We start from the raw sequence: 13,301 nt of genomic DNA, 5'->3' as shown, positions 1-13,301 counted from the left end.
ACTTGATTAACACATTGAATACCGTGTGTAAAAATTTGTGCGTTTTGTCATTTTACCTCAATACAACAACAAAAACACGTATGTAAACTGTTAATTTACTGTAACATATTTATTCAGTCATTTAAACTAAGGATGTCACTGATATCATATTAGATAAAATAGTTTCTCCTCGTCTCTTTTGTGTCTTCCGGTGATAACACATATCGAGTCCTTTATATATTAGTTACATATATCACATTACCATCTGTCAACCTTTTTATAAACATTTATTAATCTCATATTTATCTCAAAGGTAATATAAAGTTTTTTTGCTAATATTTGACCACAAAAGTTAACTAGTAGCTCCCAACCCTTTTTATACATATTTTTTATGAGTACGAGATCTACAGATTGACTGATTTAAATATTACAAATACAAAAAAATAATCCATGGACCACTTAATATCACATTATTCACCCTTAAGTATCGTCATAAAACTACTCTTTGTTTGGAAAGGACGCGCGCTAGACAATACATTCTACCCTGCGCAAATTACTATTATTCCTTAACTCTGGTATTCTATCGACTGAGTATCTATCTGGACCATTTTGGGCTAAACACATATAATATTTCGCAAACATCTTTATCTACGATTTAACGAAGCTGTGTTGAATCAGCATTATAAAATATATGACAGTTGGTAACAGAGAGGATGACGCAGTGAGAGATGACACGGATACATCACAGAGTTATAACAGCAAAGACAAGCCAGGAGACATCGACATGAAAGACATTAGCGAATCATACAGAGAGCATAGCACGACAAATGCCAGCCGACAATAATACAACTAGACACGCCAGCGAGAACTCTCTGACTTCCATGATCTGCTTTTTCAACTTTTTCGTATAGAGTCCTTTATTTATTAGTTATATCCCATCACCATCTTTCAGCCTTCATATGAACATTCATCAATCTCATACGTATTTCAAAGGTATTCTAAAGGATAGTAGCTAATATTTGACCGTGAAATGATCTCGACATATTTAAAGCTAACCAGTAGCTCCCAACCATTTTTAAACAAACTTTTTCATTAGTACGAGATCTACAGTTTGAAATAATATGATTGAACGGTAACAAAAATAATATATAATCGGTATGCAATGTTTTTAAAAATAATTGCCATATATTGATATTGTACTAAACATACATAAAAATATTATTGTCAAATCTGATTTAACTGATTATTAAATAAACACTAAGATAATTAAAAAAAACTGCAGATACTATTTATGTATGAAAAATTTAATGTATTAAAATGTGAGGTCTGATACTTTTAGACTTACACGTATATTGTCAAATACAATAAAATGACAGACACAGGTATACCTGTCATTTTAAAAGCATGACTTTTCAAAACCAGTTTTTTCCGAAAACGACATTTTATGGTTAAATTAATATAATTTTATTTAAAATCCCTATGGCAGCGTTAGTACGTTTTTAAACTCGCGAACAGAATGACGCCACTGCCTTAACATCGCTAATTTAATCGTCAAAGATATATATAAATCAAATTAGCATAATGGCGCGTTTTAGACATATTTTCGCTCTGATAATCTTGTGTTGTGTCTTTCAATTGTGCCAGTTACAATTCCTACCTTCAATATTTGGAGGTATAGGAGGAGGAGCGGGAGGATCGAGCAACTCATTATCTGGTTTTGTCAATGGCATACAAAGTGGCATTAACAGACTTTTTGGTCAATCCGGCGGTGGTCTGAGTTTTAGTCAATCCAACGGTGGTCCAAGTTTTAGTCAATCCAGTGGTGGTCCAAGTTTTAGTCAGCAACAACAATATAATCCAATATCCAGTGGTGGTCATGGACAGAGTCATCAGCATCAACAATATTTTGCACAACCATTGAGCATTCAGCCTTCCTACATGCAAAATGGATTCCATCAACCGATAAATATTGAGAGATACCCATCACAGCAGCCTAACTTTATTTACTCGCAGCAGAGACCTGAAATAGGTAATCAGCAAAGCTTTATTAGACCTCAGCAGCCAAACTTCATTAGGCCTCAGCAGCCTAGCTTCATTAACGTTCAGCAGCCTAACTACATCCAAACTCGCCAGCCCAGCTTCGTCAATGTTCAGCCGTCTAACTTCATCGACACTCAGCAGCCTAACTTCATCAATGCTCAGCCGCCGAAATTTATCGAGCCTCAGCAGCCTAGCTTCATCAACTCGCAGAGTCCAGTATTTACCAATACACAACAGCCCAGCTTCGTAAATGTCCAGCGGCCAAGCTTCGTCAACTCCCAAAGACCTGTATTCAGCAGTCCAGAGCAGCCTAGCTTCATCAACTCTCAGAGTCCTACATTCACCGATTTTCAAGAGCCTAGTTTCATTAGTTCTCAGCAGCCTGCTTTCACAATACCTAAGCAGCCATCGCAGTTATTCACAAGTAAACCACAGAAAGTCACTACTTTCACTAAACCAGAACCAGAAAAACGAAAACCAGTCCAAAACTACGATTTTGAGCAAATATTTAACAGCAAACCGACGATAAATGCAAATCAGAACGACTATGATTCGTGCGGAAGGGGCAAGCAAACAGTGTCTCTAATCGTTCATGGCAATAGAGCGACAAAGGGAGATTGGCCTTGGTTGGTAGCAGTATATAAAAAGAACAAGATATCCACTGGTAATATACAAAACACATTCAAATGCGGATCGACTCTATTATCTGAAAAAATTGTGGTAACAGCAGCCCATTGCGTGACAAGACCAAATCTATTGCCTGATCTTACAGAGACTTTACTTCTTAGACTCGGAGCTTTCAATCTAGATGACGAGGCAGACGAAACGGTGGTCAGTAGAGGAGTTTCGCTGATCAAAGTCCACGAAGACTACAACGCAGAGAAGAAGAACGACATCGCCATGTTGGTCATGTCTCAGATAGTTAAGTTAAACTACTACATAAGACCGATTTGCCTTTGGCCATATGATGATAGTCAGAATTCAATTGATGGTCAGCAGGGAACTGTGGTAGGATGGGGAAAAGACGAAACCGGATCTGTTGCAGCTGAGCCGAGAACCGTGAAAGTTCCCATATTGTCTGTGCAAAGATGCAGAAATGCTGGAAAAAAATACTTTCCGGTCACCAGCGAAAAGACATTTTGCGCTGGTGCTAGAGATGGCAGTGGACCATGTAATGGAGACTCTGGTGGGGGTTTATTTTTAAAATATAACGACAAATGGTATCTGAGGGGCCTAGTGTCGTTATCAGTAACGCAAACGGTAACGTGCGATTTGAATAATTATGTTATATACACAGACGTTGCAAAATATGATAACTGGATACGCGAAAGACTTAAGTAACGTACAATAATTTAATTAAATAATTGTATATCTATCAATGATCTATGAATAAACGTGCTTATAAACATGTCACAACACTGGTTTAAAAAAGTCATACTACAATTAAATATAATAATAATTTAAGTTTTACATATGGAGTTGCAATTTTTTTTCACTATAAAAGATAAAGTTATCATTCGATTCAAGCACACTTTATTACTAACACCATTAAATTTTTTCATGCTTTTAAAATGTTATAAAATCGTTTAAGACATATGGTGATTTTCTAGATAAATAATTGTAAAAATACTTTAAAAAAATTTAGTTTTTTAATATTTATTTTAATAACTTATATATAATAGCTAAAATGTATTTTTTTATTTTAACTTGAAACATACAAAAACATAAATATAAAATATGACATCAATAAAAAAAAAAGTATTATATACAAAATTTAAATTAAAGTCTAATGTACAAATATAAGTTTTTAGTCCATATTTTTAATTACCTAATTTTTTACTTCTGCAGATTGTTCTATAAATTCACAGATTTAAAAAATATTTCTTAGATCATATTCACTTTTAAAATCTCTCTAACCTTAAGTTATCTAATATTCTAGTATTAAGTCTACACACGTTTTTATTTTTTACGAAATAATGGAACCATTTCAATCTTTCAAATATACAAAATAGTTTTATATAATTATATGAAACAAATATTTTAAGAAATTGGTAAAACATGTTAAATATATGCTAAAATTAATAATCAATGTGAATATTTGGTAAAACTTTAAATTAAAAAAAAAATATAAGATATTTTCCTCAAAAATTGAAAAGATTTTTTTAATGCTCTAATCGATATTTAAATTTAGAATTAATAAAATACTTTTGGGATATATTAATAAAATAAAAATCAAAACTCGAAAAATGTAAAAAATAAATGCTTAAAATACGTTTTTATAATAATTATAAATAGTCGATATTTTAAAGTGATATAGAGTAATTATAGATAAAATAAATAAATAAACGTTTTTATTGAAATATGTAATAAAAATAGCAATAATAACAATATTGAATATATGTTAAATAAACTAAAATTATAAAATAGGACAATGAGAGTAATTTTAAATAAAAATAGATTAACTAGTAATTTTTGCAACATAGTTTCACATAATTCATATAGCATATAATATATATTATTATTGTACTTTAATTAAAATAAAATTATTGTATTACATATTTTATATTAGTAGCTTGTTTTATTATGTATTTACACCTAGATATTTCTAATCCTATTTAAAATTATATTTTTATTTTATTATATGTATATTGAAATAATACATTTTTTCATTATTTATTATTACTCTATATTACTTTTATTTGTCAAGTATATATATAATATAAATACTAAAAAAACATATTTTGCACATATATTTTGTACAGTTTTTGCATTCTGATTTTTTATTTATGTACATTTTATCATGTATTTTAGAAATAAATAAAAAACTAAAGTCATTGAAAATAATTGTGATTTTCTCAAAAATTATGAATTTTAGAATCTAACGCATATTGCTCGAAATATATGTATGTCTGTAATAATTATCCAGAACTACTAGAATATTATTATTTTACATAAGTTTTAAATGTTTTTATAGATTTTGATTTATTTCTAATTCCTATAAGAACTGAATTGTATCAATTAAATATATTAAACACCAAATATAGTTCACATTAGTTACATCTGTATTTTATTGTAATCTATTATTAAATCTTTATTATTTAGCACTTCCACTTCTCATATTAAATCAGTGTATCATTCGCAAAAAAATAAATAATGCACACTTTTTAACAACATCTATCACATTATTTTAACATAACACAAACGATAATAAACCTCACTCCATTTTACACACAAAAAGTATTTTTTTCACATAATATTTTTTGCTTTCCTATACTTAAATAGCCTTTAAATTATTTCAATATTTGACTTTTTAATCTATATACAACTAACTTTGTTACTAGTCAATTTAAAAATATAGAAACACTATATCAATATTGGTATATAAATATTTTTAATTTATATTTATTAAAAATAAATAAGTTGTATGCTTCTTTCAAAATTTTAAATAAAAATGTTTATACCATTTTTTTTAATATTTTAATTAACGATCTGCCACCTCATCCATAATTTATTTTTGTTTATATCACAATTAAAAACACCGTCAAAACTTTATATCTATCTGATGATAATATAATACTAGGTTTGTTATATTTTTTTATTTCATTAAAAAATATAATTAAATTATTTTTAATCACTTTATGCCTAAAATATTTTTCAAAAGTTGTTAAAGTGTAAAAAAATAAAATTAAAAAAACTAGGAAACATGTTTTAAATCAGCTTATCACAAATAAGCTTTGGGAATAGAATCTTATAATCTTGTTTTATGGTTTGTCATAATTATTATAAATAAGAATTTAAAAGATAAGTATTGCCACTCGGAGAAAAATACAAAGTGATAAACCATGGAAAATTTATCTGGCACATGCAAGGATTAAAGATCGATGGAGGAAAGACAAAGGCTTAAAATAGCAGTCAAGAGACAGGATATGAAATAGAAGACGAAGCCACAACGAGAAGAAGGGTAATCATATTTCAGCTAAGCAAAAAATAAACATACACTTTAATTTGTTTTAACTCTTTTATAAATTTAATTTGAATTTTAATTGACAAGTTTTATAATTAATATATTTTTTTATAATTACTAATTTCCAACGACAAAATAAATATTGTAAAAATATTTTTAAATATAATAAGATTTAATTTTACCATTGATTTAATTATTTATTTGTGTCCGTTTTATATGAGTATTTAAAAAAATAATTATCGTATCATTAATAAATAATAATTAATGAAAAATAGTATTGTATAAATTAAAGAATATTGTTCTAGGACTCGACAATAAAATTTGCATTTTAAGTCTGCCAGACTAATGTTGACATAAAATATCCATTAAAATCTTAACCACAAAATATTATTCTCAAAGCAACGCATTTGGAATTTCGAATACCGGTTTTAACAAAATAATACATAAAAAACGTCAAAGGAGACGGCAAGTATTTTTCTGAGTGGATTTCATCCATCTTATAAAAATCTTCAAACCTTGGTTAGTGCGTCTTCATGCTTCTAAGCAGAATCACGCTATTATATTTTAATAATATATAACAGTTAAAATGGTGCATTTTCAATTGATTTTATTGCTAGTGGTGTTGAGTTGCAACTTTCCTTATTGCCAACAACAATATTATCCAGGTGGACAAAACATTTATTCAGACATTGTGGCCGGATTACAGAGAACCTTTGGCATTGATTTCAGAAGAAATCCTTATAATTATCATAATCATCATCAGCGATATGATTATCGTCAACCTTACACAATGTATAACAATAGATTTCAATCTCAACAACAACCACAAACTATCTTTGAAATTGATATAACCGATAACATACCGAAAACACAAAATCAACAGCAAAATACGCAAAACATTCCTCAAAATCAAGCACAAATATATGAAATAAATGTACATAGTGATAAATTTGAATCTATGCAGCCACAAAATATTATATACGAAAGTCAAAATATGCGAAGCAGTGCAAATCAAAAAGAACAGCAGCAAAAAGTTTATGAAATTGAAGTTCCAAGTGATGTGTTCGAATCTATACAGAATAATCCACAGCAAGCACAGAAATTTATCTACGAAACTCAACGACGAATGAGTATACCAAAGGTTCAACCAACTTCACCAAAGCCACAAACGCCAATTTTTGAGTATGTGAATCAAAAACAGAGTATTCCAGAACGAAGCACGACACCTAATTATGAAGTATGCGGAGAAAGCAAAAGATCTGTACCGCTCGTCTCACATGGCGAAAGAGCAAGCAAAGGAGAGTGGCCTTGGATCGTGGCAGTATATAAGAGGATGAAATTATCTACTGGAAAAATCTTGAGCGAGTTCAGATGTGGCGCTACTTTGATATCTAGAATGGTGGTAGTGACAGCAGCTCATTGTGTCACCAGAGCGAATCTTTTACCCTTTCCGGTAGAACTTTTCCTACTAAAACTAGGTGCTTTTAATCTGGATGACGAGACTGACGAAACTGTCGTCAATAGAGGAGTATCTTTGATTAACGTGCACGAGGCACATAATGCCGAAAACAAGAACGATATTGCGATGCTGGTGATGTCTCAAATAGTCAGATTTAACTTTTACATCAGACCCGTTTGCCTTTGGTCTTTCGAGAAAAATCAAAATTTAATCGATGGCCAAATGGGCACTGTAGTTGGATGGGGAAGAGACGAGACTGGACTGTTCTCAGATGAGCCTAAGATGATCAAAGTTCCTATAGTGTCTGTAGATAGATGCAGATCTACTGGAGCGGAATATTTCCCGGTTACTTCGAGAAGGACTTTTTGTGCAGGGAGCAGAGATGGAAGCGGTCCATGCGTCGGAGACTCAGGCGGAGGACTTTTCTTGACGTACAACAACAAGTGGTACTTGAGAGGAATTGTTTCCTTGTCGGTATCAAAGACCAAGACCTGCGATTTGGATAAATACATTGTTTACACAGACGTGGCAATGTATGACGACTGGATACGAGCTTCGATCACTTAAAATGGTAATTATGTTATTATTATTCTAAACCTAAATTCATGGAATACACATATGGCCTTCATCGCCAGTAATGAAGAATCGTTAGTCATGAATTGAAAAACAAATATGACAAAATAGGAAGTAAATTTTAACCCTAAAATACATTTTTAATAATAATGAATAAAAAATTACAATATATAAATTTTAGAAAAAAATAATTATAAAAAATATTTTTCTAATATAACTAAGGTTCATTAGATGGGCAGAAAATACTATTAATAAAATAAAAACTCAAGTAAAGTAAAATCTAGCAATGTCAAGGTAATTCAAACATTGTAAAATAGTAGTTATACTACTTTAGAAAAGTTCTTAAAAAAGAGTAACCTTATATAATAAAATAGCTGTTTCGATTTTGACTTATATTATAATGATATCTTTTTAATATTATTTTTTTTTTTTTTTTTTTTTTTAAATGTACATTTAATATACAGCACCGAGGCCGTAAAGGGCTAGTTTACGCTTTTCTTATAAATTAATGAAAAAAATATTTTGAGTACTTTAATATTATTTCATCAAAAAAAAAAAAGTGGTATATTATAATATAAGGTATTCTAAGATCATCGTAGCAAATAGCTTAGTTTAATAAACTAAATAGTAAAAAAAAAAAATATTTACAATGGTTTTAAAATAGAACAACATATAATTTTCAAGATTTTTTAAATAAAGTTAAATCTCATATTTTAAAAATATATTTTATTGCGTGCACTTTATTATTAGTAAAATATTTTCCTAAGATAATGACAGATTACAAGGCACGTAATTTGATATATTATATTTGCTGACAACTTTAGTATAAATAATTAAATTAAAATATAAAATATTTTTTTTTAAATATAATTTATTGAAATATATCATATATGATTAAAAAATAAAACAAAATCTAATATAAAATATTTTTTCTTAATATAAAAAAAAAAATTCTTATCATTGATTATTTTATGCATATACTTAGTCTGACAAATAGTTTTATAATAGCTATTAAGTCCAGAGCCTAAACTTTCTTTTATAAAATCACATATTACAATATAAACATATTCAAAAAATCAGTCACGATCTATATGCAGGTAATAGCTCAAGTTTTAAGACTCAAGCATATACTTAAGGCGCGTGCTAAGTGTGGAGAGTGAGTGAGAGATAAGGGCATGCAGTCCGCATTCTCTTCATCTGTGTCGAACGACGACGAGCGGCGGTACGCATGATAAAAAACACTCATAATATGCCGATATATTACGGCAAAATATATATAAATTATATTAAAGCGCTCGTAACTCGATATTATGAACCTAAAATACGAGATGCTTAAAATTAATTAGCATGACTAAATTTTAATCGATTTTAAGTACATACATTCTAGTACAATACTAACTCTATTTACAACATTAAACCTCATTCATATGAACTTTGGGATTTGATAAGTTATGAAAGCTCATCGAATATTGGTTTTGTATTAGATTGGCTGCACCTTAAGTAGTATTAAGGTGGTAGTAAGTTTCTCAATTTGGCGTTTGTTATAGTTGACTCACACACGTATATACAATATGTTGTTGTAAAGTGCTTTGTTTGGCAATGTTGGTTTTCGTAACAATTTTATATGCAATAAGTTGCTGTACAGATTATATTATTGGTAAAATATAATTAATTAATTAATGTGGGTAATGAAAGAAGTGGGATTGTTTCTCTTTTATATGTTAAGCCTACTTTTCAAGGATGTTATCGGTTTAGTTAATTTAATATGAGGATGGTTGTTCTTGTTAAAAATATTTTGCTACCCATTCGATACATAAAATATATATTTAAGTGATGTAGCATTACACAATGATTTGTAAATATCTTAATAAATAAGTAACGCATATATATTGCATTGAAAAAATATTTACACATCATGAAAATAATAATAAAGATATACGATAGACTGATATTAACGCACAATACTGCCGTGCATTTAAGAAGTCACAAAAATACTAATTATCTTGAAGTGAAAATTTTCAGCTACCATATCACAAACATAAACAAAATGATTGGCATAAGTGAAGCAGATATAATGACTGTTATTAGACTAATAAGAATTGCAGCAGTTACTTAGTAATTGTGAACATAGGCAAAATAACATCTTTTGATTTTTGTAGTATTTTAATTAAAATGTATTGGAATATCTGAAAAGTTTTGCGCCTTACTTTGGGCAACATCATTCGACACACGAGGGTTAAACCGGTCTTAAAATTCGTAAGTTAATAACAACACACCTACGTTCTTGTTATTAATTTACGTCAGTTAGTCGTTATACTTCCGAGGAGTATCAAGCTGCTATTTTTCTGTTGCTAAAATTGCAATGATTAGCTTTCGAGCGTGTTTGATATTGATCGTTTTGGGGTGCCACTTTCAAGCATGCCGACAACAAAGTGCACAAGACTTATTTTCTGACTTTGTAATTGGAGTACACAAGGCTCTCGGCTTCAACGTTCAAAGAAATCCTAACGTCTCAAGTACCGATATTAAACAAAACCATTTTATACAAGTGCAGCCTAGTCCGAGCTCTTCAACAATAAAGACAACTCGGAGAGTCGTTTCAAACTCGCGTCCAAATTACGAAATATGCGGTAAAAGCAAGAAATACGTACCTCTCATCAGCCAAGGGGAGAGATCAAACAAAGGTGATTGGCCGTGGGTAGTAGCTGTGTTTAAAAGAGAGGTATTGAAAGCTGGACACATCAATACAGAATTCAGATGTGGTGCGACGTTGATCTCTACAAAAATGGTAGTGACGGCAGCTCATTGTGTAACTAGATCAAATCTTTTGCCCCTTTCGGTAGAGTCCCTTTTGTTGAAACTGGGCGCTTATAATCTAGATGATGAGACTGACGATACTGTAATAAATAGAGGAGTATCAACGATCAGTGTTCATGAAGGACACAACGTCGAAAACAAAAACGACATTGCAATGCTGCTGATGAGTCAGAGAGTAAGATTCAATTTTTACGTCAGGCCTGTTTGTCTCTGGCCTTTCGATAAAGATCAAAATTTAATCGACGGAAAAGTCGGAACGGTTGTCGGTTGGGGTAGAGATGAAACTGGATCGGTTACTTCAGAGCCTAAAATGGTCAAAACTCCCATTGTTTCGGTGGATAAATGCAGAGCAGCTGGAGCGGAATATTTCTCAGTGACTTCTAAAAGAACTTTCTGTGGAGGTGGCAGAGATGGCAGTGGTCCGTGCGTCGGAGACTCAGGTGGAGGACTGTATATAGTGCACAACAACACGTGGTATATAAGAGGCATAGTGTCTTTGTCGGTATCAAAATCGAAGACCTGCGATTTAAACAATTATATCGTTTACACAGACGTGGCCATGTATGACGATTGGGTTCAATCAAACCTTACTTAAAAATGATATGAAATTTCAAAAAATATGTAGTGCGTACTATAAGTAATATAAGAAAACCTAAAGTGTTCTAAAATATTATACAATATTAAAACATAGTGAAAGTTAATTTTAAATATGTATAAACTGCTAATATATTGTTGTTTTATATATAAAAATCAGAACACATCAACTGATAATAAATTAGTTTCAAGATATTTAGACATTTGCAGATTTATGTGTTATGTATTTTGATCAATGCCTTACATATTTTAAATTGTTAGCAAGAAAACTATAGTTACTTTAGCAAACCACAACTTAATCATTCCACAGAAATGTGGAATTCATATTATAAATTTATAAAAATGCGTGTATCATTTATATTAACTATTGCGATCAAATTTAACCAGTTCAAGATTATTGAGTACAATATAAAAAAATAAATAACGTTTTTCTCTTCTATTTATTAATAAATTAGATTTTTATTTATTTAGTAATTAATTACAGCTGCATAATGCAAGTGAAATTTAATTATAATTGATAAATATTATCAAGAAAATTATTTTAAATCAAGGATCTTAATACAGATCAATTTAGATTTTTTGAAATAAAATTTAATGTTTATTAACAATCTTCTAATTATTAAATACCTGCCTAAAACAAATTGCTTAAAAGGCATAAACTTAAATTTAAGTAGCATCAGGAACTTGGTTAGGTCTAAGGTTGAATAATTTTATACAATTGGATCACGTGTATTTTACATGACATAATTTCTTTCACAAGAAAGGCAAAATTGGTAAATATAGTTTTACAATAAAGAATATCAAAATAGATTATTGATATAAAATAAAATATACGTTAAATCATTTAAGAGTAAATTAAATATATTTAATCTAAGATGTGAGCTATGTAAGTAACTTTAAAATAAATATTTAATATCAAATATGTATTATTATGGAAAATTTGTAGTTAATTTCATATTATATTTTTTTATCTATGTTATTTATTATTTTAAAATCGATTCTAGTGAATAATTTAACTAATATTTATATGTAAATGGCAATAAACATGTTCATTTAAATTAAATTTTATTTTTATTTAAGACATACATGTATGTATGCAGACATATGTGAATATGCTAAAGTAAATAAATTAAGTCAAGTTTTAAACCATTTAAATAAAATTAATTTTACTCGCCGCTAATTTCATGTGTTACACATATTAATAACCTGTTATTTAAACTTGAAAACGAGAATGAATATTTAATGCATTATTAAATATTCATTAAATATTTAGTTATAAAAATATTTTAATTTTATCGATGTTCCTAATCAATCGTTTTATGCGATATAAAATTAAAGTTTTAAATTTTTGACTCAAATTTTTGCTGTTTTTGGCTATTTAAATATCGATAGTTTGATAAAATATATCAATATTCAAATATGTTTGTGAAATTAAAAAAAATATTTATTACATGTATATTTTTTATTTAAAAAAGAATCAAGAATCACGTGTTTTAAAATTTAAATTAATAAGTTTTATTTTAATTATTCCTGCTGGCAAAATCGACAACTCTATATGCTCAAAAAAATATTATCATAATGAATAACTTTGGGCAGACTTAAAATAAACATTATTTGCATTGATTTAAACAAGATAAGAAAAATGCTGTTGAGAAAGTCCACAGCTGCACGACTTTAACCCAGAAATATGAGTAATTTCTGGAATTTAATTGTAGGAATTTAGTTGTAAAAAGTATTTTTTTCGTTATTCTATTAGCTTTTAGTTTGTTGTAAATATATAATTAGTTGTTAAAAATAAATAATATTTGTATAAATAACAGATTGAAAAATAAATTTTCTGAAAAAGGGCACAATTGGACTAAAAAAACTGCAGTG

General features: G+C 29.2%; 4 protein-coding genes across 11 annotated transcripts in view; 3 read left to right on the top strand and 1 right to left on the bottom strand.

The window, feature by feature from the left end:
• Positions 1 to 13,301, bottom strand: part of LOC148231685 (uncharacterized) — a 534,843-nt gene that overhangs the window by 281,995 nt on the left and 239,547 nt on the right. The window lies entirely within an intron of this gene.
• LOC148231686 (uncharacterized) overlaps positions 1 to 13,301 on the top strand; it is a 58,462-nt gene that overhangs the window by 20,596 nt on the left and 24,565 nt on the right. The window contains exon 3 of the mRNA XM_088193558.1: positions 6,557 to 8,013. Within this exon, the coding sequence (XP_088049684.1) occupies positions 6,557 to 8,009 (1,453 nt within the window). The 3' untranslated portion in view covers positions 8,010 to 8,013. The remainder of the gene's footprint in view (positions 1 to 6,556; positions 8,014 to 13,301) is intronic.
• On the top strand, positions 1,457 to 3,432 carry LOC148231689 (uncharacterized). Its single transcript, XM_088193437.1, has one exon. It carries the CDS (start codon positions 1,561 to 1,563, stop codon positions 3,358 to 3,360), a length of 1,800 nt encoding a protein of 599 aa, XP_088049563.1. The 5' UTR covers positions 1,457 to 1,560; the 3' UTR covers positions 3,361 to 3,432.
• LOC148231688 (serine protease gd-like) lies at positions 8,955 to 12,598 on the top strand. The gene has a single exon (XM_088193449.1). The coding sequence runs from the start codon at positions 10,378 to 10,380 to the stop codon at positions 11,425 to 11,427; it is 1,050 nt and encodes a 349-aa protein (XP_088049575.1). The 5' UTR covers positions 8,955 to 10,377; the 3' UTR covers positions 11,428 to 12,598.

The sequence above is a fragment of the Plectrocnemia conspersa genome, unplaced genomic scaffold (genome assembly GCF_051122295.1).
Source record: "Plectrocnemia conspersa isolate PC_06_02 unplaced genomic scaffold, ASM5112229v1 ptg000009l, whole genome shotgun sequence".
Classification (NCBI taxonomy): Eukaryota; Metazoa; Arthropoda; class Insecta; order Trichoptera; family Polycentropodidae; genus Plectrocnemia; species Plectrocnemia conspersa.
The sequence above is the reverse complement of the archived record's forward strand: the minus strand, read 5'-3'. Positions and strand labels throughout refer to the sequence as shown.

Bases quoted from the DNA above. Each gene is read 5' to 3' on its own strand.
- LOC148231689 (XM_088193437.1), top strand. From the start codon at position 1,561: ATGGCGCGTTTTAGACATATTTTCGCTCTGATAATCTTGTGTTGTGTC.
- LOC148231688 (XM_088193449.1), top strand. From the start codon at position 10,378: ATGATTAGCTTTCGAGCGTGTTTGATATTGATCGTTTTGGGGTGCCAC.